General features: G+C 43.2%; 1 protein-coding gene and 1 long non-coding RNA gene across 7 annotated transcripts; one reads left to right on the top strand and one right to left on the bottom strand.

Annotated features, from left to right (window-relative positions):
- The first annotated feature begins 92 nt into the window (after window positions 1-92).
- Window positions 93-25,203, top strand: LOC109634658 (uncharacterized). Its single transcript, XR_011244557.1, has 3 exons — window positions 93-371; window positions 18,322-18,440; window positions 25,066-25,203. It is a non-coding gene; the product is annotated as an uncharacterized lncRNA (long non-coding RNA).
- On the bottom strand, window positions 1,728-27,522 carry pax3b (paired box 3b). 6 transcript variants are annotated; one of them, XM_069534509.1, is made up of 9 exons: window positions 26,764-27,522; window positions 25,953-26,188; window positions 25,555-25,681; window positions 25,098-25,241; window positions 12,859-13,058; window positions 12,031-12,193; window positions 11,106-11,314; window positions 7,951-8,230; window positions 1,728-3,377 (listed from the first exon to the last, which is right to left on the bottom strand). In XM_069534509.1, exons 1-9 carry the CDS (start codon window positions 26,846-26,848, stop codon window positions 3,343-3,345), a joined length of 1,479 nt encoding a protein of 492 aa, XP_069390610.1. In that variant the 5' UTR covers window positions 26,849-27,522; the 3' UTR covers window positions 1,728-3,342. The 6 variants fall into 6 exon arrangements, with proteins under 6 accessions (XP_069390610.1, XP_069390611.1, XP_069390613.1 ...); XM_069534510.1 differs by having other exon boundaries at window positions 7,946-8,230; window positions 25,555-25,684; window positions 26,764-27,521; XM_069534512.1 differs by having other exon boundaries at window positions 25,627-25,681; window positions 26,764-27,521.
- Between the last annotated feature and the right edge of the window lie 455 nt (window positions 27,523-27,977).

Here is a 27,977-nt window from a genome sequence, read left to right as displayed (position 1 = left end):
GCCACTGTCACGTGTTGGTGTTCCCTCACAAGTCAAGCTGCGGGGGGTGAATGTCTCCAAGGTGTCCGTGGAGGGGTGGCTGACGTCACGTTATCAAGTGCACGTGCGTCGGGCGCGTTCGCATGGCTACGTCCGCTAGCATCGCTACTTCCGGTAGTGGACGTTTAGGCTTGAAACGTGACGTAGGCGACGCCGTTTCGAGTGGAATTTGAACGTCGGGGCTTGTGGACGCTTGGAAGACAACACACGAACAGAATGGAGGCGTGTTGTGTTTTTAATTACGTCCGAGGAGCTTTGGCTTCAACACTGTTTACACCTGAGACACCTGAAGTGGACTCAAACACTTCCCCCACCCCTCCATTGGCGATGAGGTGAGTAGATAATGAGTGGGCTGTCCCTGTAAGGTGAAGACATGTGTTAAGGTTGGGGTAAGGTTAATTAGAGGTTAGGCTTAAGTTTGTACAAGTGTTGGTTGGTGCCATTGTATGGACATTCAGATCAATAGGTTGCTTTTAAACATTCGAGACTGTTTAAAACCACAAGGTGTATGTTGAAAAAGTGTGTGTGTGTGTGCAGGCAGTGGCAAAGTAGAGACCTGTTGGCACTTGTACTGCCAGGCAGAGGTCCAACAATCCAAAAATTAGTCATTATGTGGCAGAATGAAATGCCATTAAAATAGTTCCATGTAACTACACTCTAGGGTGTATTAGAGAAATAATAGGCTTTTCAGTGCACAGGAGTGATCATTAATAAAAGTAATGTCTCGGCTTTGGAATTCCACAGGTGTGATTTGTCTTCATCTTTAATGGTGTGGACTGATTAAGAAAGCAAACAGAGAGTGTGTGTGTGTGTGAGAGAGTGTGCATGTGCCCATGTGAAGCAATATGCAGAGTGTGTATCTGCAGGTGATTAGAGCGCCATTGCTCGTACTTATACGGTGTGTGTGTTTGCTGGCATGTGTGTCTCTGTCTCTCTCGTCTCATTGGCTGAATTATTCAGGCTTAGCAAACAGCGCTGACAAGACTGTGAGTGATCCTAAACGTTGTTATTGACTTAGACTTTATTTATAAAGTGTGTGGTCCGGCTACACGAGCTGCACACAGCGCCGCCCCTCCGAGCAGACACGATTAATCAGAAGAAAGTTATAATTAGGCCTGATACCCTCAGGCGGCATGAGCACACACACACATACACACACAGAAACAACACTATATGTGAACATGAACATTATGTATGAATGCATGTGGTGCGCAAAGACACACACATACACAGAGGGGGCCCTGTGTATGTGCGCAGGGTGGATGGGCTGCAGAGGTTTTCAGAGGGGCTGGGTGTGCTGTTTGTCCAAAACGCTTTAAGGCCTGTTCTCTTCATCTGAGAGGTTGTTAAACAAAAGTCAGTTTGTTACAGTAGCAGGGGCCAGCGGGGGTATTAATACACACCAATGCAGATGTCTGAGCATTTACAGCCATCCGTGAGAAAGCCTGTTGTGTTCAGTGTCAATTTTAATGTCTGGTGATCCCCATTTGGCTGGCCCCTATTTTGGTTCGAGGATTCACATGAGCGCCTTCAAAAGTACATATTTGTCTCTGACAGCACTTGTATTCTTCTATAGCGTGAATCACAGTCACTTGCTTTCTTTTTCTCAAGTCGTGGCACAAAAATAAACACAAAGGCTCCATTTTGCAATTACCGCTCAGCCGACGAAAAGTGAATAAAACAGCCGCTATTTTCAGAATTTTGATTTTATTATAAATAGTAGAGATAATGCGCTCGTACACATGACATATGTCACATCGCTTTGTCAAATAATACAAAAAATATATCAAAGAAATAAAAGGGCTGCTTCACTCTAACATAGTCAAAACAAGAGCGCTCGTGAAGGCACTTGATGGATTATGTTTGTTTGTCGCTTGTACAACGCGGAGAAGGTTTACAATGACACTGCTGACATACAATACGTTTGTGATGATAAACATGTCCACAATGCATCAGAACCCTCTTTTTTCCATCCCGCCTTTTCAAAATGGAAACAAAAAAGGTCCAGAGCAACACAAAACTTTAAAAAAAATAAATTTTTGGCTTTGTCATTCCTGGTCATTTTCTGTTTACATTGTTATTCCCTTGATTTGCTCTTTTCCTCATGACGCTTGAGTCCTTACAAATGTGGTCCCCTCGGTGTAGAATTACAGCAACATTAACAATGTTTTCTATTTGTTTTGGACCCAAGAGCCTCCCAAGGCACATGTGTTGTTCAAGAGTTACAAACTAGATCCAGAGTAACTGTTTCGTAAGACCTTTTTTGTTTTACTGTTTTAATGGTGAGGTTGACTCTGAGATACATGATATTGCACGTCTAGTCAGCTGGGAGAGTGGCTGTCTTCAGTCTAAACTCTCTCCGTCTCTCAAGTGTCTCTTGGATCGTGACTTGTGACCTGGTGGCTTTTTTTTTCACCAGGAAAGGATCTTTAAAGGGTTTTCTTTTTCTTTTTTCTCAACCCTTGTGATCGATCTTGCCTATCCCCCACCCACTCCTTTACAGCCACTTCTCCGCCGCCGCCCTCTACTGCTCTCTCATCTGTCACTTTCCCTAAAGTCACCTCCTGACCTCCTCCGAGCTCCGCTCTAAAAACTACAAAAGGCCCGGGAATCCTCGTCTCACCGTCCGAAACATCAATGAGACAGAAGGACAGAGAGGAGAGAGAGAGAGGGAGACAGCGGGGGAGGGAGGGGGTTAGGAGGAGTGAACTCTACCTCTGCAGTACAGATGTGGTGTACATTAGAGTTTCAGATACAATAAAATCCACAGATTTGTTTTTTTGTTTTCCTTCTCCCTGGAATTCCTCTCCATGAGTGGGATGCAGAGATCTCAAATAAATGCAATAAAATCAACAAAGCCCTTTTCTTTTCGCCCTTCCGCAGATACAATTCAGGGATTAAGTCAGAGATACGTGGAATTTCATATGAACTCGTGGCCCTAAGATATGTAAACATGTTCCTTCGAGCGTTGGCAGTCTGTGACGATAGATTTAGGTTTGCTGTCCTTACAAAGACCCCTGCAGTCCACAGATGGAGTTTGGTCGCTGTTGATGGTCCCTGACATCTCTGCTGCTCATCGACTATACTGATGCAGCAAAGTTCACAGTCAATCAACAGTTTTTGGTCTGATATTCCATCTTGTGGTCCCTTCTTTTCTTTTTTTTCTTTGTCCATTTCTCCACCGGGAATTAATCATGCAAAGTCCAACAGTGGAGAACATAGTCCTGGTAATGGCAGTAAAAAGTTTGGTCCAGATTTTAAAAGACTTCCACGGCTGTACACACGAATGTCCAAAGCTTCTGATCAGGTGATTTCGGGCCTCAGATAAGAAAGGGCACCTGTAAAAACAAAGGATGAAAAACTTGTTAAATTATTGCCAGTGAAGGGTTTTTTAAAATAAGGAAGGATGGAGGGATGATAAAAGAGATATATGGCTGTAATAAATTTTGTGCATGTGTTTTAGCGTGGCATTCCACAAACATATGGCTATTGTTAGCATAGCATGTGCTAACAGTGGTTTGGGGTGTAAGGTCAATGGAGGAAGACGTGAGAACAGAACTGTGAAGACGCTGAATGTAAATACAAGTTAAAATCTGCAATATGGCAGAGATATTACAAACTGGAAGAACATTTTATCCTGTTGATGCTGTAGAATAGAGTGCACGTATCATATTCTATGTATACTACTTCATATACAGCAGATCCTGCATTTTTCACAACCAGTGGCCGGCAGTGACTGTTCAATCAACTCATAGCGCCACCTGCTGTTATGGAGGTAGAAATTTGTAAGAATATTCTCAGCACAATCAAATCGGAAAGACACTTGATATTGTCCTTTTTTATACGTGTAAGAGGTGCTGTATTTGTCTGTGAAGCACAATGCATTGATTTTTATTTGTTCTTTGTTTGTATTTGTGTTTGTCAGTGGACCGTAAGACATTTGCATCTATGTGTTTGCTTTGATTAGTATCTGACAGAGACAAAGTAACGCGGCGAAGTTTTGCGGAAAGCGGCTGAAACCTCGTTCAGGAGGAGAATTTGTGAGTTCCTCCTCTACGAAGCTGCATAAACCAAACAAAGTACTGAGTGTTACCTATGGGGCAAGAGATACTGAAAAAAAAGTAAGCATCATTGGAAGATATTTCCAATTTTCTCTTTGGCCTGTGATGAAACAACACACATATCCAGAACTGGCATCTAACCATTTTTGTATGTGGGGACCGGGTGACAGCTGAGTTTGATACAAGGGAGGTGTTTCTGTCTTTGCAAGCCATGCATGTATTTCCCTACTCTGCAAGAGAGTAACATCTGAGCATGCTGAATTCACAAAACTCCTTCAGGCATTTGACGAGAGGATTCAGGACATGAAAAGTAAACAAAAGGAACTGAATATATTTGTAAAGCTGTTCAAGGTGGAACCAGTTGATGTGCCTGACAACAAACATTAAGAAATCATTGAGCTATAAAGCAACAACAAACTCAAAACTACAATAACCTTCCTCTACTCGAGTTCCGGGGGATTTTCACATTCTGAGAAGACATACACTGAAGTTTACATCTCTGTGAGCAGCTCTTTATGAAATTGACTCTTGTGGTTTAAGGATGTTATTAAAATTAAAAAGGCCCTTGAAAGGAAAGAGGTACCTCTGCTCTGGTTTATGTTCTGTTATATAATCCTTTCCCAAACAATTAAGGGGTAAAATGTGTAAATGTCACTCAGAAACAAACTTTATTGTATCTTTTGGAAAATATATAAGCTCAACTAGAATTACCACACTGCGGTTGTATGCCTCAGCCTCAGTGACCTTGACCTTTGATTTTTGGCCATCAAAATGAAATCCAAGTTCAAGTGAATGTTTTTACCAAATGTTAAAGGAATCCTTCAAGGCTTTCCGGAGATATCACAAGGCAAAAAAACGTGCTTTGTGAGGTCAGTGTGCGCTACTGTTTGTGCCACATGTAATGAAATTTCCTTTGGGCATTCCGGAGATATTGAGTTCAAAACAACTCAAGGACATGTGACCTTTGACCACTAAAATGTAATCCTTACATCTTTGAACGTACATTTACAAAAATTTAAGACATTTTCTCAAGAAATCAAGTGAGTTAATCCTTGAGTCCAAGTGGATGTTCACCTTCACAGAGACATCACCTTCACAAGGCAAAAAACGTGCTCTGTGAGGTCACCGTGTCCTTGGCCTTTCACTACCAAAATATACTTAGTTCATTGTTGAGTCGAAGTAAATATTTGTACCAAATTTAAAGAAAATCCCTGAAGGATTCTTGAGATATTTCAATCACAGGAATGGGACAGAAGGACAACCCATAAACATAATGCATCCGGCCACTGGCTGTCGCCAGCGTGGTCCTATTCTATGTGTACTAATTTATCTTACAGGTTATAACAGTTCCAATCCATTATGTTTTGTTTCGTGACATAGTACCATGTAATTCTTTTAATGACACAGATAACCACAGATGGATGAAGCATCCTCTGTATTTCTTCCCTTGTATTAACCACAAGGTATAATATTTAATGTCATTTGATGTAATGTAAAAGCTACAAAAGTCCATGTTACAGTTCTTTTTGAGACCGGTTATTAGGTCTTTGCTCTGATGCACAATAACTCATGTGTTTTATGTTCCTGCTTTCTCAAGCTGGGATTGCCAACATGGCTGAACAGGTAAAAAAAACATCAGAAAGTAAGACTCTGCGGTGCTGGCTACACTGACAGATGACCTGGCTCCTAAGCAGCACAGACATTACCTACATAACAGAAAATAAGTGTTTCATTCATTAACATTAGTGATTTCTATGAGGCAGTCCAGTGAAAGCTACGTGACATCAAAATCTGCAGCAGTGTGGACCAGTTTCTTACTCTGCACTGGAACCTGGCAGCAGCGCTGCTTCCCCAGCTGACCTCAGTCCTAGCACCTGTTTCTAATAGCTGCCCTGCCACAGGCTATTAGGATCCGTCCACCCCCAGAAAGGACCTTTCCTCTGCTGCTCCACAGCCAACAGCACACCAGCTATCCAGTCGCACTGATTAATCACATCAAGATGGACTGCTCAGTCTTGTAACACTGTGGAGGTGTACTTTGAGTGCATGTGCTGTCCCGGTGGCTGCCTTTCAGCCTTTGCGTGTACACACACAATGTGACATGCTAGTGGGTTTTCATGTGTGTCACTCTAATTCGTTTTTTCTGTCCACTTTGAGATATTTGACCGAGATATTTCATTAGACATTTGCTGCTCTCGGATATTAAGTTAGATATTCACTTGATACCTGCCGCCCCACAGAGCTACACGCAGCCAGACTCACTGGACCGTTTCCAAGCTCTTTGAAGGGCCTGCTTGTCTTGAGGTTGCCACAAGGTCAGTGGATGAGCCTGATTGGTCAACCCCCTGCAGACCAAAATTGGAAACGGTGGCCACTGTAATCACGCCGGGCCACAGAACGATGTTGCGTCCAAAGTTAGACAGAGATTTGTTTGAAGTTGATTTTAACCCTTAAAGTAACAGTAATGTGAAGTGAAAGAGCCTCTCACTGCTGGACAACAAAGTATTCTCTGAGGGCAAACAGTCTGAGGAGGGCGATCAGACACCACTGCAGCTACATGTTACCCTGATGGGAGCTGACTCGACAGTATACCTGACCGCAGAGTTCAGTATCAGCATCGGCCCCACTGCTTCATAGGTGGAATCAGATCTGCACAATTAACCCCAACACTTGAGACTGCATGATTGGACCCGGAAAAATGTTGGTTTTGTTTAACAAGCTGTACTGCAGGTTCCTATGTTGCATGTACAGCTGCTTTTTACCCCAAGTCACTGGATTTGAAGCTAGAGATTTGAGGTTACAGGGTCCTGGGCCGCTACACTAACAGAGTGCCTGATAATCATACACTGGATTGGCTGATTTGGTTCAGACCTCCTGATCTTACTGTCACATAGTAAGAAAATACAATCTATGTGATATCGTTAGTTATATATTTGCCTGCCTCAAAGTTTTTACATGGCTTTGCGACTCCCCCACTGAGTCAGTTTATGATGCAGAGGGACAGTAGTGATAGGGCAACAAGGGCAGAGGGAGACTGTGCTGTACAGCACAGACATAGGAAGTTTGGGCAAACAGTCATCTCAGCCAGAAATACAGACTACCAGAATATTTTACCTGTAGTAATAGTTAATTAACCTTTAAAGGTTCAGTGTGTAGATTTTACTGACATCTAGAGGTGAAGTTTCATGTTGCAGCTTGTCCGGTTTATGAATCTTACAAACTGGACCTTTAAATACAAACTAAACAAAATCAATTTTATGTTATAATGTGTATTGTATGTGTATCATTCCACTGTATCTTAATCAGTTTAGTTTATATCTGCATTGGTGGCTTTGTATTGTATTGGAGTGTTGCACTGTATTGTTTGATTGCTATAATGGCTTGTTTTGATTGAGTGTAGTGTTTTAATCGTCTTTTTTTGGGTGGTTAGTTTGGATGGTATTTATTATACACATGAATTATCTTTAGATATTTGTAATTATATAAAGATAGGTTGTTTTATTTTATTTCAGGTTGCCATGTAAAAACTGGCAAGGGACAACATAGGAAAATAAACTTTACAGTACTTGATTAATGAGAAATGTCCATATAAAAAATAATTAAACTCTTTTACTGGAAATAAAAGCAGAGTGGTTTGAACCAGCAAAAGTTAAAGGTTTTTAATACGTTCATAGATTTTCAGAAAAGAAAGTCATGTGGCTTTGTTGTTTTTTTGGTGAAATTATCTCTAAGCCCTGCGACAAGCAAATTCTCAAAAATACAACATATTTTGCAGTTTCATTTGTTAATGCAAGTGTCCAGTTGGAGAGGTAAAAGGTGAGAATAAAAAGGTGGAGTCTATTGACCTTACTTTGTCCATACTGGCCATACTGGTAGGACGCGACGTGGTCGACAGTGTAGCCCGGTGAGCTGTAGGAGGGGGTGCAGTAGGACTGGGAGCTGGGCAGGGAGGGCAGAGCAGACATGGACGGAACGCTGGTCAGACCCTCCAGGCCCTTGATGTGGTCCATGCGTTGGCTGCAGCTGGCCGCCATACCGGCAGGGGGCTCGAGGCCGCCCGTCAGAGGTGAGATGGCGTAGTCACTTTGGGGCTGATGTGGCACGCCGCCTGGGTTCAGCAGACCCATCACCTGATGAAAGAAGGACGAAGGGAAAGAAGAGAAATTACATTTTGGGTGGTTTTTTTGCTGTTGTGGTATATACATCAAAATGATTAGATACAGGATAAATTTCACCAACACAATGTGGACGTTTGGTAACTACAGTGATTGTCCTCAACCCCAACACTTCGCTGTAAAGAAGGACAACATTTTCTTTACAGATAAGACCAGAGAGATAGAGCACCACATGTGAAAGACATGTTTTCTGTTGTTTGTAGTTTCTGACGTGGACTTGTCATATATTAAATCTGTCACTTTTAGCAAACAGACACTGAAGTGTGTTTCAGACAGCAAGACAAACACGCACTCAGACACACATAGGAAATCCCCCTGTCGCAGACATCAAAAGGCTCCCAGCGAGCCTGTCCCAGACAGAGATAGCACCAGAGAGGAAGAATTAAGCAATTTGTCTCAGATCCACTGCTCCACTTATTCTACAATTCCTTTTTGACACTGCTCCAAAAACCCATGGCACGAGATAACAGCTTATCTCCGACAGAGATATGTCGACATAGATAACATGAGAGAAAAAGGTTTGTATGAGCTCTGGTCTGGTTCAGTCTCGGAATAGATTTGCAGTTTGAGAAATCCGTTAGCTCTTGACCTGGTCTTTATTAGCGACCAGATAATCGAATTTGGGAGAATATTCCTCAACCAGAAGAGAATGGAAAGAGCCGTGGGGCAAAGTGTTTCAACTGGTTTCAAAACAGACGTGATACCACCGACCTCCCCTCTTCAACGCTCACTGAACGTACCTATCGCTCATCAAAGTGCTCAGCAGAAACCATTAATAAGGAATTGAAACTGGCTTTATTACTTATGAGGAACTCTAACAGAACCTGTCACCTCAATATGTATCATATCCCATCTCCTTCCCAACAGAGCAAAGGCCTCAAGGCTCCTCCATTTGTCCTAATAAGAAGCAGGTACGCTGCTCTTTGGATCCTCTCGACCCTCTAAGTGACATATTATTCTACATCCACATGCACACATGGTCCTGCTTAAATCATTTCCCAAGTAGGGGAGGTGAATGGAGGAGTCTGTGTTGATTTGGGAGAGGGAGCTGTGTTTCCTCCCATGCCCAGTAACATTTTCCTAAAAAATTAACCTGCGCTTGGCGGGTTCGGTCTAAAGCGAGAGAGAGCGCAGACAACACAAGGCTGAAATCCGCTAAGAGGAGCAAGGATACATGCCCGTTAACTGACAACAGACTTTAGTTGGGTGACTTTAGTGTTGTTGCTCTTTACCCTTCTTTACCCATCATCCTGCTGTCTCTCCTAAGCCTCTCCCTGCCTCATGATAGGGCTCCATCAAGGGTGTTTTGTATTGGAGCGCTGCCGTTGCCAGCGGCCTAAATCGGAGTGTCCAGGAGCTAGCAGAGAATGTCGGGACCAGAGGGTGGGGGGGGGGCTGCAACATCTGAGGCAGGACATTCCTTCTCCGGCATATGAAATATATACAAATAAATTAGAACCTCTGTTTTCACATGGAGGAATGTTGAGGCAAACATTTTAAGAATGCAATCACGAGAAGGTTCCCTCAGGGTTGTGTGGGATGGACTGTGTATACATTTAGTGTTATATGTTTTATGCATGACGCAGTTCATCACTGTGTTTGAAAACAAGTAGGATGGTTATCCTTTGAACCAAAGCAAAAGCATGACAAGAGGTTTGACAAGTGGTGAGATCCACTGATAAACACACTTTTGCCCCAAACTCTCACAACCGAAAGCTACAAGAAGAAATATTTTCCTTAGTACCTCGTATTTCTCTATTTCAAGTAATTAAAAAAATACAGTAATCAATCTTCCAATCTAAACAGAGGGTTGAAGCCGACTTAGCCATGCTGCTCAAGCATTTCATGTAATATTTGTGTAAAAGATGTTGCAAAATCCTTAACTGATCCTTAAAATGTCATGGAGTTGATCAATTATCTACACTGCGAGTGTGTGTCTGTAATTGTGTGAACCTGCAAGCATGTGTGTAGCCATGCGATTGTGTCTGTGTCTTTGCACTGCTGCAGCCCGTCCTCTGAGGAGTCAGACCGTAGCAGACTGAAATCTCATTTTCTGCCTGTTAGGATCTCTAACTCGTCTGTCTCCTCTGCGCTACCCTCTGTCTAGGTGCGGAGACCTTGGGACTTCATGCCGAGATAATTGTCGGTAATTGTCTTTTCACTTCTCATTTGTCACACGCTCAATTGTCCTCCGTCCTTCGAGAGTCATCTAGAGTGAGTGAACCCGTCCTTCATTTCTGCTGCAGAGTGTGTGACTGAAGAGTGGACAGTTTGTGGTGGAAAGTACGCGAGCCAATGAATCAGTGAGCAATAAGTGTGTCTATGTATGTTCTTCACACCAGGGAGAAACATTATTTTATTACGTGTTTAAAATCTCAAATCTCATATATATTATGAAGTTGCGTGACTGATAAGATAAATCTTGCATACATCAAACAACTTCAGTCTTTGAAATCATGTCCAAATTCTCTGGTGTGGCAAGTCAAACTGTCCTATAGTCTCCAGAGACATGAACAGTCAAACACAGTCCTTTTCCTGCCTAATTTGTGCGCTGACTAACTTAAATCTTTTGACTTAAATGAACTGTGTTTTTTCAATATCAATTGAATGTTCTCAATTAAAAGAATTTTTTTAAGAAGTAAGCATTTTAAGAATATTTGTAATTTTTTTTTAAATCACAGACTTCCTCTTAAAATTTGCGAAAGAAAGTTCACTTTCACAAGAAGACACAATTATTTTTATTTTATTCCATTGGGGCATATACTATATGAGGTAAATCCCCATTTGATTTGTGACTTAAAGCACCTCAAACACACATATGTAGCCTCACCTGTGGAGAAAGGCCATTTCCTATGGTGGGGTTCATGGGATTGGCCGGTCCACCGGGGCTCACAAAGCTGTCGGAGTAGCCTGAGAAGGAGTGGCGTCCAGAGGCGAGGCAATAGGCAGAGCCTCCCTCACCCTGTCCTCCGGGTCCAGAGGCCTGGTGGGCCGAGGATGGAGGCAGAGGCTGGGGCCGATGCAACGTGCTGGGCGGCTCTGATGCAAACAAAGGCATCATGGGTAAAATTAGAACACCTTCAACGTTCATCAGTTAAAAGTTGCAAAACCTAACTACTGATTATTGGGACAATTAAAACTAGTTAACAGTTAATTAAAATGTCCCAAAAGTGGAGGTGCTGTTACTGTGTTGAAGTCAATAGATAATATGGAGCCAATATAAATTTGACCACATGCCTGTTCAAAACATGAAATACTAAATGTAATAAAAGTTTCTTTATTTTTTCATGTGAAAGTTAATTCACAGTGTTCTACATTATATTTATTTCAAAGAATGACTCAATATTTACTTTGTGTAATTTAAAAATATTGATTTCAGAAAAAAATTCAAAAAGTGCAAACGTGTAAAAATGTTTATCTAAAATAAAAAAGCAACTTAGAGCTTCTCTCTGTAAAATGCTTTCATAAACAGTTTCAGCACAATTAACTGAAACTAACACTAAAACCTGACAAATCTGTTTGTGTTCATCTAATTGAACTTGGAATTAATGATTACTTTTTTTTATACCACAATTAGGTTTTGGAACCTTTTTGAAACAGTATTGAATGAAAAATTCATTGTCAGCAAGCTGTGAACAAAACTTTGTTTAATTTTCTCTGCAAACTCATAAAGAGAAATATAAACGATTGTTGATGTGAACCCTCAACAGCTATAATAACATTAACAATATTAATGAACTGAGTCTGAGCCCTACCTTGTGCTATAGATGGGGGGTAGGGGCTGTCAGAGAGCTGGTAGGGAGGGATACTGGACATGGCTGAAGGCGGGAAACCCCCTGGGATCAGGTGATTAAATGCCATCAGTTGATTGGCTCCTGCCTGCTTCCTCCATCTTGCCCGCCTGTTGCTGAACCACACCTAGAAAATATGATAATGATGATGTTTGATTTGCGTGTGCTCAGTGATTCTTGTTGGACTACACGCAAAGAAACACACACACACTTCTTATATTGACTAATAAGTTCTCTCACAGTTCTATCTGGATGTGAAGCAAGAAACCAAAGGTTAAAGACAGTGATGCACGAAAAGGTTGTGTGTGTGTGTGTGTGTGTGTGTGTGTGTGTGTGTGTGTGTGTGTGTGTGTGTGTGTGTGTGTGTGTGTGTGTGTGTGTGTGTGTGTGTGTGTGTGTGTGTGTGTGTGTGTGTGTGTGTGTGTGTGTGTGTCATGGCTGGGTGAACTGAGTTTGTGAGTGACATGCCGTGTCCATATGGTGTGGAGCTCATGCTGGGCTTGCTTACACTTCCCATATGGAGCCTGTGGAGGAGAATTTTCTGGACTCCAGATCAGAAAAAGGGAAAGTCCCAACTGGGCCCCTGGGAGCAGAGGATGAGGTGTGTGTGTGTGTGTGTGTCTGTTTGATATTTTTATGATTTAACTTTTCATGGTTCTCTTTGTGGTTTAGGTAATCACGACCCTTGATCTAATAAAAATGATCCTGTGTTCAACAAGCATGAGTTCCTAAAAATCTGACGTTGTGTCAGACTGTGACACTGACAGTTAACGTGTATGTGTCCTCTCGTACCTGCACCCTGGCCTCTGTGAGTTTAGCCCTCTGGGCGAGCTCCTCCCTGGTGTAGATGTCGGGGTAGTGTGTCCTCTCGAAGGCCCTCTCCAGCTCCTCTAGCTGCTCTGCGGTGAAGGTGGTCCGACTGCGCCGCTGCTTCCTCTTTAGTGGCAGATCGGGCTCCGACTCCACCTCTGAACCTTCGTCTGAGTGACTCGCTGTTACAAAGCGGGAGAAAGAAAAAGACAGACAGGGTCTAGATGAGCTTTTCTCCTGGCGTCACATGTTTCATTTGGTAAAAGTTGATGCTCAGCATCTTGATGGCTTCAGCTGAGTCACTTCCCGACCTTTGGAATCGTGTTAAAGAGATAAGAGACAGATGCTACAAACCAAAATCTGACCTTAAGTATAAATTAACAAGGAGGCGGCTCTGGCATCATACTGACTAATCAGCATAAATTGTGAAATGTCAGCTGATTTGTTTTGTTTTGAACAAACCCTCTTATCGAAAGAAGCTTTTTTCCTTTCTTCACACACACACGGGCACCATCAGTCTCCCTCATGGTCTTGTAGCCAAACAGACCTCCATTCAAGAGGAATATTCCAAGCCTAAGGAATAATCCCACTGGACAAGATTCCCAAGGCACCACAGGAGGAGTGGTGGACTAACAGCCACACAAAAGGCTAATTTGGATCCAGGGGCCTGTGTGTGTGTGTGTGTGTGTGTGTGTGAGTGTGTGAGAGAGTATCTTTGGATACAAAATCTAATCTTTGACCAATTATGACCATTTTACTCAATTGTCAGCTAGTTTGATTGCTGATTAATTCATAAAATGTAAGAAAATAACAGAAAAAGAACATCAGAATTCAACCCAGAGTTCAACCCTCAAACTCATTAAATTTCCAATTACATTTTACGGAGAAATACGAGCAAATCCTCACATTTAAGAAGCTGTAACGCAATATTTAGATTCTTGTTCGTTGTACATTTTGATAAAAAAATTGCGTTAATTGACTATTTTTTATTATGCTCCTAATCTTCCAGCACCAGCTGAATCAATACTTTGAATTTAAGGAATATAACAATTTCTACTTCTGACTTGTCATCAAGTGTGATCTTCTGCCTGACTGAACCCTGGTGATATCATGAGCCCTGACAGCTTTTGTATTTCTACTTTTCATCTTTGTCTCGGATCAGTATTAATACTATTGTGCTCTATGTTCTATAAACCAGCAGTTCGGTTTTTAACTCACTACTTCAAACACTCCACTGGCTCCCTTCTAAGTTCACCAAGGCCAAAGCGCCCACTTTTTGTGTTACACTTAATTAATTCCCCCTCAGCATTGGGGAAGTTTTGTGTGCAACACTGTATTAGTTCCCCCTCAGAAGCAACAATAAAATACAAGAGAATCCAAATAGCTCAGGGCCCCTCATGTGAAACTGATCCTCTCTCCCCCTTCAGCGATTTTCTCCTCGCAACACATAGCAGTGGGAGTCAACTTAACATGCATTAGGAGCAAATTGGTAAAGAAACATTCAAGCATGAGGAAGGCAAAAAGTAAAATATTTTCAAAGGGGGGAGCGAGATAAATGGAGACGTTGCCTTAAGCCTTTGTTGAATATCTTGCAATTTTGCACACGTAGATTGCAAGCTCTTTAGCAACCTGTGTTTGGGTTAAGAATTTAAGTAACACCACAAAACTCAAAATGACCATAGAGGTTTTCATTTTCACTTTCTTAAGCTGTTTCTGGAACTGTTTCCTCATCACTGGTGAAAAAACATGCGCTGACAAAACCAATCAGCCTTTGTGGGCGACATCACTCAAATAACAAACACGCAACATTTTATTTGGCTCATGTTTCAGTAGGTGAAAAGGAATTCGGGGTGTGGAGTGTAGGGCTTTGGAGTTTTGGACAGGATGGCTGAAAAACAAGAGATGAGGCCTTTCGGAGCCTCCCCCTCCAGTTCCTGCATAGAGGAGGGCTGCGAGGAATGCTTACTCGCTCCCCCTGCGACTTTAGCAGCATGCACGTTCCTCAGCATTTCACAGGGATTTGGGCCCTGGGAAAGCTGAAGCCGCTGGCAAAATCCTTAATCACTTTGGAATTACCTATCGGTTATGACTGCTACCGGGGCTTCCAGAACTTTTCAAAAGAAGCGACAGAGTGGCACCTACGAAGTCTCTGGAGTCTGGTCGTGATAAAATCCTGAATCAGATCCTTTATGGAGGACTCAGGAGGGCTCATTTGTTTCACTCTACTTTCTTGGATCGCTACATCCCTTGATGTTGAGATACAAGATAAGATGATGGAATGAAACGATAACAATGTCTGTGGGGAAGCTCTGTCAGTGCAACATGATTATTTCAAGACTGCAAATCGTGTGGCCGACATCTAAAACGTAAGGTGATTTAAAACATTTAAAAAGTGGCTACCAGCGTTCAGAAAACCGGGAAACCCGTCAGACTTTGCACATTTTCTCCTCTAACACCATCAACTCGTTACTTTTTCCAACAAACACACTTTTCGCACTTTGTCACACCACCCTCCTTAAACAAGCACCACCCTCTCCTCCCTCCTCCTGCCTCACCCGCTCTTTGTCTCCCCATCCCTCTCTTTTCCACCCATATTTCTCTCTCTGACTCTCGGCTCTTTGTTGCTGCACAGAGCTGAGGTCTTTGCCGGCGATTTCCACGCTCCATCTGTGGAATCCGTCATGGCTCCCTCGGCCCTTCACAGTGGAGGGCTGTCACCTGCCCCATGGGGGAGCCGCGGAGGGGGGGCATAAAGAGGCTCTGCAGAGGGTTGAGAGGGGTGGGGGGTAGATGGGGGGCACAGCCGGGGGGCATTCTACCCCCTTCCTCCTCCCTCCCCCCCAAAAAACACCCCCTTCCTCCAGAGGGAACTGTAAGAGCACCTGAGGGGGTGGGAAGGGCAGAGGAGAGGGGCAACCGGGGCGGTTGTGGATGTAAATGTACCCATGGGGATAGTCTGTCTGGGCATCTGTGTTATTGTTGTTGTTGTTGGCGAAGGCGTAGTATAATCACAGCTTGTGTGCCCTTTTTGCATGAACACTAGTGGAGGTGAAAGGGAAGTGCGTCCCTCCCGATATATTAACTTCTTCGCTTCTTCTTCACTTACTCTATAAGATTGAAACCTGTCTGTTTCTTAATATTTCTGACTGTTCAGCAGCACATACCTGTTTGTAATATTCTGTAACAATTGTGGAGCCTCTCAGTCAGATAAGTTGTCATTTCACCTGAATATTTAAAATTTGTCTTGACTCTGGATATTATTCAGAATAAGTAAGGAAACAAAGTATTTGCATTGTAAAGATAACCTTTTATTTTTAATCTAAATTAACACATTGGACACTTTTACGAACATACTTCCTTTACAAAAAAAACATACTGACTTAGCAACCCTCGTTGCAAGGTAATCTGCAATGAACAAAAGTAACCTCAACGACCCTACAAGTGAAATACCTGGGACTCCCAGCAGTCAAGTTCAGTTGACCTCTTTATTTTAGCACTTGGCTAGTTGTGTTTTACAAAAGAAAAAAAGTTTATTTAACCACTGCACACATCACACATCTGATTAAACATCAACTTGGCAACGATTCTAAAATATAATGCCATGCAGGGTGTTTTGGTGGCAAAGTTGTGTCAACAGAGAAGGCTGCCACCCAATTATTCCTGAAGTTAACTACTCCGTACAGCTTGGTTTAAGAGCTCATAAACACACACACACACACACACACACACGCCCAAAAACCGCAGTCTTCCAATCACATGTGATCAAGCTTGTCAGCCCTGAGGCATCTTCACTGTAGCATCCATTAACCTGCTCACATGCCTCTAAGTGTGGTCAAGCACAAACACATGCACAACACTTTCTGAAATAATATTTGTGATGATGAAACATAAAGTCAGTAAATCAGCATCAGGTTATACTAAATATTACCTCTGTTACTGAGACAGAGAATAGGAGGATTGAGAGGAGAGATGAGGGTGAAACCTTTCCCTTGCCTCCCGGATATTTTCCAGCCTTGTAAACCTGTGGTTTCAGAGTGCCCCGTTTGCCGTCATCGCCTCGCTATCCTTAAGATCTGATCACATCGATTTGGCACCGCCAAATGGCCTTGGCCAATCAAATTATCCACTCTAACCCTCATATCGCTCCCTGCCTGTATATACATGCTATATCTTAAAACGCTGTATTTATAGCCCCCATAAACACTTGACTTCTCTCTGTATACTTTTGCTCCACCTCAGCTTAAAGGAGCGGGGGGCTGCAGACGTGGTCCTGGCTCTTGTCAGCTCATCGAAATAGGAGAAAATATGAGCCTTAAAAGGGTAAAATTATCTGAGTAGGACAAAAAGCAGCCTCTGCAAGATCGCCCGGGAGCTGAGGAGCATTAAGCCACAAAATAAGAGACGAGCAGTTGGTGGGGGTGGGTGGAAGCTGGGTTAGAGGAGAAAAGAAAACTGTTTAATTTAACCAAACTGAAGCCCTGAGAGGCACACAGTGCATGGGACTCCAAGCCAAAACAACCTCTCCGCAGCCAAGAAAGCCCAAAATGGCTCCCGCCGGGCAACGCCATCCCAGGGAAGAGAAAAACCGGGAGAAGGATTCAGCTGAAGCAGAGGGGGGGGCAGTTGGATGGGGACAGAAAGGCTTAAATATGTCCGCTGAGACAGTACATATTGAGAATGTATGCATGTGTGCGTGAGAGCCAGAAAGAGTGAGAGAAAGGGGATATGTCAAACTTGGATTTTGGGACTTGGGGGAATTAACTGACCATATGTGGACTATTTACACCCCTCTTCCGACATCCCAGTAACTCTTCTGAGGCTTTGGTTAATAGTGAGGGTAAATTGAGCCTCTGACACATTTGCCCCCCCTCCCTGCCCTCAGTCGCTCTCCACCTACCCCTCTCAAAAAACACAAAACAAAAGGCAGAGGAGACAAACGCAGCATTTATTTGGGCGGGCCGACCATGCTGCTCCTATTCAGGAGCCAGGGGACTAAGTGACTGGCCGACTGCATTAAACAGTATATAGAAGTCAAGGCAGGCAGATGCTGGGCCAAATAATGGCTTTACTGACAGCTTATGGAGCCATCTGCGACTCTTTCTGGTGCGTTAAGAAAGAGAATGTGTGCATGTGTGTGTGAGGGTGTATGTCAAGTCTAACTCACTTGACTTGCTAAGAAGGAGTTTCAACCTTCACAGCTGCCCTGTAAATGAGAGTGTGCCAGAGTTCTGTGTCTGTGTCAGTGTTAGAACATGAGTGTAAAAATAAAACAAACGAAAAACGATGTGCGTGTGAGCAAACCGTCGTTAATCACTGCCTTGTTATGGTGCAAAAAAAAAATGACATGACATAAGTTGTAAATGTGAGGGGTGTCCGTGGGGGGAGCAGGAAATGATCACCTGTCATTTGTAGCTAAATGTGTTTCTAACCCTGTTTCCTGTGCAGCGCTGGGGGACACCGACCCGCTGCGGCCCTCTGACCCTTCACTTCTTCTTCTCTGTCTTTTTAACATGGAAAACGACGACCAGTGTCAGTCAGGGGGGAACATGCTGAGATCCAACAAGGTGAGCTGTGAACAGGTTCACTGTCACTCTGACAGAGAGGAGGTTTGATGACTTCATCCTCCCCATCCTACTGTCAGGCTGTTATTAATACCAGCAGCTATTAATCTTCCACAGTCCATAAGCACACACCACCGCAACTGTCTGTGACGCGCTTCCCTTTGAATATTACAGTCATGCTCTAAGTAACTGAACAGCGAAGACTTTAACTTAGAGGCACATCGCATAACAAGATTCTGTGGAACGCTTAGAATAGCAGTAATGTTATGTATAATGCTGCATTCATTTTGAAAGAGTGAGGAGTGATTTTACCTGAACTTTCAGATGGTAAACATGAATAAGGAACTGGTTTGGCAGTGAATCCCCACTGGAACAAGGAAATACCTGTGATTGAATTCTACAGAGAGGTACATTCATTCAAAGAACCTGAGCAAAACAAAAATGACTCTCATCCCACACTGCATTTTATAGCTGACATTGTGAAGCCCGAAGACAATTACAATTAATTAATAATACAATTATCTGTACAACATAAATCTATGAGAAGCTACAATTTCTGCGCCTGCTTGATGCTTTCCTGTCTGAGAGTGCGCACATCATGGCACGACTACGGCATTAAAACACATTTAAAGCCTCTTTTCCCGTGTGCGACACAAAGCCTTCTGGTCTAATTAGTTAACAAAGCTCTAAAAGAAAGTCAGGCCTCATCAGTCAGGTGATTGACAGCTGCCTGTCCCCCATCAGCAGTGTAGATGCTGCATTTACTGGCCTCTGGCTGGCCTCTGCAAACTTTGACACTCGACCCTCACCCCAAGTACACGCACACATTGACATACACAGAGATTAAAAACAATCATGCTCCGAAACACACAAATATACGAAAGGGGGAAAAAAAGCACACAAACTCACATTCCTCTCTTACGTTCTCAGAAACACACACAAACACACTCATGCACATTAAAAAACAACCTCTCTCCCCTCTTGCCCCCCCCCCAGCTGTTGTGCATACTTGCAGCAGATAAAGAGGGGCCTTATTCTAAGGCGAGCCATTCTACTTGACCTTCGGCGGGCCTTTTCACTCTTTCACTCCCTTCAAACCGTCTTTGGGGCTCGCTCGCTCGCAGCTCAATGTGGCTAGTCCATCACGGGTGAAGGCTGGGGCGCTAGTTCGGGGTCTTGAAGGGGGGAATACCCCAAATACCCCCTGCCCCCTGCCCCCTCCACCCACCATACACACATGCACACACGCACACACAAGCGCCCCCCCCCCCCCTCCCCTCCCACTCAGAAATCACCCTGACTTCAAAGTTGGTGTGCATTCATTAATTGCCCTTTGAATTGATATCAGAGGGTCACAATAAGAGTGTGAAAGGAAAAAGAGGCTTTAATGAAGCATAGAGCAGCCATTCATTTGCAGATAACTATGTTTTCATGCTTGAATAGTCATCATGCATGGGCTTATTAGAAAAAAACTCACGGGAGAGGGAGGAGTGCGGGACGAGGCGAGAAGGACAGAGAGACGGAGAGAGCCCGAGGGTAGAGGAGAGTGATTTGGTGCTCACCACTTGGCCCTCGTGCCCCCCTTTGCCCTTGTGCCCAGGGACTCACTGAGTGATACATTCATTCTTTCAACGGACAGACAGAGCCCTCTTCACCAGACACTCAGCTTATAGGCCAGTAATAGCCAATAGCTATTATAGGGTCCATCGAGACCTTATTGGTTCCGTCTTTGTCACATTTGACGAGACAGAAACAGCAACTGGCAAATTACTGAGGCTGCGACCAACAATTATTTTCATTCTCCGTCCATCTGCGGATTTTTGTCTTGATTATCCGGTTCGTTGTTTGGTCTCTTACAGGCAAGAAAATTGACAAAAACATACATAAATAAAATGTTCTAGTCCAAGGTGATGTCATCCGTCTTGTTTTGTCTGACCAAATGGAAAGCCCAAAGACGATGACAAATAAAAACACCAAATCCTGATATTAGAGAGCCTGATGACCAAACTGATACTGAAAAAGCAGTCCATGACCTAATTAATGAATTAACTCATCGCTTAAAGTTATGCTTAACTTTGCTGAAATCTAAATCTTTACTATAATCTCCTCTCTCTTGTTCCCATCTCCTCTTTCCTACTCTCCTCTCCTCCGTCATTGGCCTGGCACTCATCCAGTGTGTGCCCACATGTTGCATTTGCAGCACGCCATCCTTCACCCCAAGTGGCAGAGAGACCCAAAGTTCTTCATTCACTCGCATTATTTACACAAACAAAGTCCTGCTCCGTTTCTGCGACAAAGCCAACTAAATCTTTATGGCTCTTTCATGTATTGTCTGCTCACGGTTCCCTTTTGTCCCCCAGTCGTTGGCCTGGGCCGTGGATACAATGAGGCCGGGAGAATGGAGGCAGATTGAAGGAATGCACCTCAATAAACCTAATTATGACATGATGACTGCGCTCACCATGGTAGGGGTTTTTCAAAGATCCCGGGCTTATTCAATTAGCCCTTTCCAGGATCCCCTTTCACCAAATAAAGTTATCCCTTTGACTGTTTGCATTGCAGAGTGCATGGAATGTGTGTGTGTGTGTGTGCGTGTGTCGGCCCTCAACAAGGCTCCTCTGTATTATCTGGTTAATTTCACCTAACGAAGTATGGACCCTAAAAGATACACTGTGAAAATGTGGAGCATGAAGGAGGGAGAGGGGGAGAGGCAAGAGGGGGAGAGGGAGAGGGCAGGGACACTGTGACTGTTTTAATCATTAACTTTGTCTCCAGGGTTAATTACTATGACGCTAGGATTTTGGTACAGCTCAGCAACAGGCCTGGAGGGCTAACATTACTGCCAAATATATAAATATTTGATAGAAAATGGAGAAGAGAAGAAGAAGGGGTGGGGTATTTTTTGAGTGTGGATTTCTTTCTGTTTTAACTCATATTTACTTATTGCACAGGGATTTGGGAGAAAATGTGGTTTAATTTAAATTGACAGAAAATAAGGCCTTTTATTACAAGTGTATTATTACTTAAGTCATTCAATATTTATTATTAATAACATTGTGTGTTCACATTACTTTTTTTTTTGCAGTTCAAATTAACTTGCACCTCTGACCATGTAACTCCAAATATCAATGCACTAAAGCCACTTTTCAAACAAGCTGCTACCAATCAGGAATAAGCAAGAGGTCATAAAATAGCAGGGCGAATTAATTTTAGTTTGATATTGTATTAAGGTTTTGGATTAAAGGTGCTGTTTTGATAGCTTGGTGTGAATTAATTATTGTTGACATGATAAATCAACTCAAAATATCTTTGAAAAGTTACATGCCTTGTACCAAAGCATAGACAAGTGAAAACTGCTCAAACTACTTCTACCTATAATGACCAGACAAGCTGGGGTTTTTATAGGCCTGACATATTGGAATTGTAACAATACATATATAGTTAATCAACCAGGCAGAAGGTTAATAAAGAACTTAATTAGAAACTTCGCGGAGCAGCACTGACTTTCCTTTGTGCGCTCCGGAGGACGCAGCCCAGATATTAAACGAGTAGTGCGCCGCAGGCTGAGAGAAACAGAGAGGAAGAATAGGAAACAGAGGGAGAGGGGCGGTGTTGCTCTCCAGATGAAAGTGAGATGAAATAAAAGAGTCGATTTAATCTGCTTGAAGAGATTTGGGGGAGCAAGAGTTGGAGGAGGAGGAGCGGGAGGGGACGGCTGTTCGGAGCTGTGCGCAGCGCAGGACGGGTGGCCGGGGCCCCCATTGTGAAGCATGCGCTCCGGGCCAGACCGGGGCTCTCCGGGGAGAACATTGGTCCCTATTCACCGCAAACACTCTGTAATACACTCCCTCCGTCATTAGCTAAATGTGACATAGCACAATATCGACATCATTTAGAAGACATTATTAATGTCCGCGGGGGCACGGGCCGGCGCTCATCAAAGAGTCGTGGCGCATGAGTTGCAGGCTGGAGATGGCATGGTGCTATTCGTCATCCACTTAGTCTCGTTGACCAATTACAGTCTGAATATTATGACAAACACAGCCACCAAACTCAATCAAATGCCACTCAGTCTAACATTGTTGATTTTTCCATTTTAAAGCGCTGGAGATGGACAATTACGCACTGTTTTCTGACGCCGTGAAAACCAAATAAACACTGCGAAATGTGCAATGTCACATCTTATTATTATTATATACCATAACACAAATTCTAGCTTATGTTGGCGACCTAAAATGTTTCCATTTTTTTGTACTCCCTTTTCTTAACAAACTCTCCATCACCCCGCCGCACAGTTTGTTACTTTTAAAAATGGCACATCTCAAATACGAGGTGAGCACTTTCTTTGCGCAGCCTGCACAACCGCGTGTGCGCAAGTTTTGGGTGCGAGCGCGCATCCCTGAGCGCCGCGTGAATGGATTTCAGAGCCCTCCATTGTCACATGTGAATGGCAGTCGCGTTCTTTAGGCGACCCCAAAAGGGGAACATTTTGTAGGTGAAAACGGCCATTTTCTGTGCTGCATGGACGGGCCCTCTTAACCGTGCCGTGCCGGGCCGCTCCCTGAATAATTCATCCTTCATTGCGGCCCTCATAATGTGTTTTGTCGGGCTTTTCTGTGGCGAGGCTCTCCTCTCCCCTCGTCTCCCCTCCCCTCGGACTGAATTATAAACAGGTTGCCTTCTTCATCTCCTTCTTCTTTTTCGCGGCGGCCAAAGCTGTTTCCAAGCTGGCCTTTTGTCCGCGCGCAGCCCAAGCGTGAGCCCCAAATGGACTCACGCGCTTTTGTCTCCCAAGTTCATCCGTGAGCGTCCCGTTGTGCGCGCGAGGCGGGTCTTTGTCCGGAGATGGAAACCGTTGAACAAATGTTTGATCAACTCATCTGGGGGACATTTTGTCCTTTGTCTCTCCTGCGCTCTTTCGCGGACGCAGAGATGGAGACAGTATCTCAGAGGAGCTTGGGACACATGTTGACATTTCACTGCTTAAAAAGTGAGAGTAAAACTGTTGAACATATTTGTTTAAAATGTGCTCCAGTGCTATTCTATTAATTGACCATGCAGCAAGTTTTAAATTATAAATGGACTTTTCAGAATCTCCAACCTGAACTGTTTCAAACTCCATCACCTCCAGTGTTTTTCCCCTGGAATTATTGAGCTGCCTGTCACACGCTGCGAGTTATTTAAGGATAAAGTAAAAACATTTAAATTAATTTTAATCGAATAAAACGGTGTCACTGTCAGCACAGTTTATTATCTGATGCCAAACTCTCTGATGAGGCCACAGCTTGTTCGTGTTTGTTTAAGAGAAGATGTATGTGCCCGTTGAGGAGGTTGTAATAATTTGGAAAGTACCAGCAGGACAGATTTCCACTCTAATGACGTAGGTTAAAAATGAGGAAATTACATTAAAACGGGCTAATGAGAACTATAATGTAGCTGCAGAGCAATGAGTCCACATCTCCAGTTATAGCTACTGTCTGCGAGGGGAATACAGAGGTACAGTTTTTATTCTCTGGCTTCTGACACTTCATGCACTTTACACCAAAAAAAAAAAAAAAAAAATTTAAAGTTTGGCCTGCAAATTACAATATTTTTTTGTTGGCCAGAATTTGTTTTTCTTTTCAAAATGTAAATATAAATGACAGAATGAGACAGTGACACGTATTTTAAATCACCTCAGAGTGTTTCATTCTATTTAAATCAGCTATACAAAAAATAATTGCATTAGAGGCAACTTATCTAAGTCATTTAAAATCATTTCCATTTGTTTCAGGATGCTCGGGCTGAATGTGAGACTGAGTAACTTGGCTTGTACAGGTGGTCGGTGTTTTATAGTGCACGCTGCCGTTTGAGACACTAATAAAAATCGATTTGTTGCATAAAAATAATGTCCAACCAACTGACTAACAGTAATATGAACTATGTTCCTATAATTCATTAAGGCACTCCACCTAAATATTAGAGGAGGAATTTACAATGCCTTATCTCTGCAATTTTACTAATTCTTTTAAAATATATACGTGCATCCTTAAAGTAACATGATTGTCCTTTTACAGCTTTTACAAGACTGCTGAACACACACACACACACACACACACACATGCAGGGCCATCACCTGCTGTTTGATTTACGGTATGGCCTCATGGGAAAAGCATTAGCGGGAGAGATATGGTCGATAAAGAATTCCTAACAAAGGACGACACACACTCTCCACCCCCATCAAACACGTTTACAGCACGCTCAAACTTCACACACTCCTGGTTTGTGCGATCAAATAAAAGCTCCTCTGCTCCAAACTCAGCTCACAAGCATTCAACAGGTTGGAGGCGCGTTTTATTGATCCCTCCTGTTTCTGCAAAATGGGATTGTATTCCTCTATAATTTAATCCGCTGGAAACGACACCAGCTGCAGATTATACACGAACAGACAGGCTGTTAAATTCTCACTTCACCGGTGCTTCCCACCAGCACAGACACTTTAGCGTTGAACACTAAATAAAAATCACATGGACTCGCTGAGAGGACATCTGATCAAACAGGGCTCGAGTGTGTGTCTACACTATTTGAGGTCATGGACATGAAAGGAAGATAACAGCCAACTTTCTGTTTTCTACTTCTACTTATTCAGCGTCAACAACGACCTGCAGAGTTTTCACTCACATCTGTCTCCCAGGATGCCTTCAATGCTGTGTTTGGCCCTGCGGTCGTGGTCCTCCAACTCCTTCCTCTCGATCTCATCGTCATCCTCCTCCTCATCACCTTTAACTCCGAACTTACTCCGCATGATGCGACTGATTGAGCTCACTGCGAAAGTCAAAAAGTGGGCAAAAGTGATAAAAATGAGATCGATGTAAATATATTAAATATCAAAGATATCCACAAACTGACAGGACAATAAATATATAGACAATTAAAACCTCTACAAATTAAAATACTGGAAGAAATTAGTCAGAATTGTTGAAGGGAAAGAAAGTTTTTTTGATAATTTTACTGTTTTTTAAATACTTGGTCTCATTATTTTCATTTGAATTATTAAGTCGGAAAATAATAGCAATATTAATTATATTAATAATAATAATAAATAATGTGAAAATCCAGTCGTTTCTGCCTTTTTTACCTGAAGGCACGTTGTTGCGGTCACATATCCCATCCTTCAGTAATTTATCCCGAATCTCCCAGCTAAACATACCCGGGTTTTCCCGCTTGTATTCTTCGATTCTCTTCTCCACGTCCGGTGTTGTTCCCTGCTTCAAGGGTCAGAAAAGTTTCACTGTTTATTCACTTCGACGAGGCCCTTGGGGCACAAAGCAAACAAGTCTGTTCCAACTTATTTCAAAAAGGAAATCAGCAGGCTGCTGTTATATATTTATCACTACACGGGGTTGCATACAAAAGTGAATGAAAGTAAAAAACATGGTAATAAAATATATCCTCGGATGCTTTGAGGATTAAAGCTTCATCACCCCTGGTCTACGGGAGCCTGTGCTGCTCTTGCCCCGATCTCGGGCTCTTTACCTTGGGTTTGCTGCCTCCTATGGCCCCGGGTCTGATGGAGCCCGTCTCCTGGTACCGACACAGGATTTTGGACACGCAGCCGTGGGAGACCCGGAGCTGCCGGGAGATGACGCACGGCCTGATGCCGTGGTGGGCCATCTCCACGATCTTATGTCGGATGTGGTTGGGCAGAGGCCTGCCATTGATGAATACTCCTCCGAGCTGGTTGACTCGGCCTTGACCCAGTGGGGTGGACACTAAACATTTGAATCAAAATATAATAAGAGGGTCTCAATGGCTCCACAGTGATCCAGACAGTTTTAACTGGCATGCAAAAAATATATATATATATATATACTGCATAAAATAGCTGACAATCAGTATTTCTTAATAAAAAACTGTGAAGCTGTAAATCTATCCCAGTGAAATTGTAAAATAATTTGTGACGATACAAAACATTTTGTCAGTAGCATAATAATTGCAAACAGGCTGCAGAAAAGTTTGCTCAAAGTTGCTTGAACTTTACTAAAATTGTTGTGAAAGAGAAAACAAAAGCATGGGCAGTAATAATGAGTTAATTATGAAACAAACTCGATGATAGTGAGTAGAATCATGAGTAAATATTGAAATATGTCAGCTTACAGTCAAGTTAAGATTTAACTCTTGATATATGATTATATGATTGCTATAAATATATATCTATAGTATGCATATGCTAATAAAGCCTGTGTTTTTACGCAGCCCGGGACTGGATGAAAAGTTAAAAGTGACTTTTCACTCCAGTGTCCTGTGTCCACCTCCAGCCGCTCCCCGTGGCAGTGTGATGCTTTACCTTCCAGTGGGAAGCCGCTGCGGGGGTAGTTCTGAGCCAGCGTGGGTCGCATCATCCTGGGTATTGACCCCGCCAACGCAGTCATACCTCCTCCACCACCACCCCTGCGACAGTGTCCTCCTGACGGGGGGAGGCTGCTCCTCCAGCACCGGCTCCTCGGCAGGGGGAATACAAACTCGCCTCGGCCCCGTTGAGAAGTCTCCCGGAAGGTTATAGCCTCGGTTTAGCCTCGGTTAGCCTCGGTGGAGGTTAGCCGCAGCCGGGCTGCAGCCGAGCACCAGGGTCCCGGGACGGCCAGGAGTCCAGATGTGACGACGGTGGAAGAGAAGTTTGATTCCTGGACGTGTAGCAGAGTTATTGTCTGGGTGGTGTTCGATGTGAGAGTTCAGTGTGGTGGTCGAGGCGGTGCAGGGACGGAGGGGCTGCTGTTGTTGTTGTTTGTTGACACCGGTTCAAATGAGGAGAATCAGTCACAAGCAGCTCGGCTCTTCTCTCTCCCCCAGTCAGCGCTCACGCCTCTGATTGGCTGCACGGATGAACCCGGCACGCAGCCTGACGCGGGGATTGGCCGTGGCTGCAAACTTTGGTCCAATCAGGGACGCTGTCACGGGTCCGCTCGCACGGTACGGGACAGGGACGTGAATTCATTTGGAGCCTCAGAGGATTCACAGCGTGTTCTGTCCCACCACTGTTACAACCACGAGCTGAATGAACTACTGTGGAAACATAGATGAGGAGGTGTTTCATGTATTTGTCACAAAAGTATTTTCCAAACATGCACACTGAGTTTGAGCTTTTACACCTAAATGAATCTTCTCTCTCCTTTGTTCTGATTTGTTTCCATAGATTAATACATGATGGAATGAATGCATACACCACACCACTGCTGCATATGTGCTGACAAATCACAGCCCAACAGTGTTAAATCTATTATTATATTAATATTATTGTTATAATAATTGAATCCAGCGCAACAAATGCAAAATAAACGTGTGAATGAGGTGAGAAAACTATCAATCACTTTTTAATCCAATACAGCACCAAAGTATTATAGGAAAAACAAGAAAGAAAGTTGTGGCGTATTACATTCCATTAAGATTATTTTTGAATTATATTTCACTACACTGAAAAGTCTATATGGATCTATATCTATATCTATGGGTCTATGACTTGACACCAAAATCATAGCAAAAAAAATCAAATGAATTAAATGA

The sequence above is a fragment of the Paralichthys olivaceus genome, chromosome 11, assembly GCF_024713975.1.
Source record: "Paralichthys olivaceus isolate ysfri-2021 chromosome 11, ASM2471397v2, whole genome shotgun sequence".
Taxonomy (NCBI): Eukaryota; Metazoa; Chordata; class Actinopteri; order Pleuronectiformes; family Paralichthyidae; genus Paralichthys; species Paralichthys olivaceus.
Note: the sequence above shows the minus strand (reverse complement) of the source record. Positions and strands in the feature narration are given on the sequence as shown.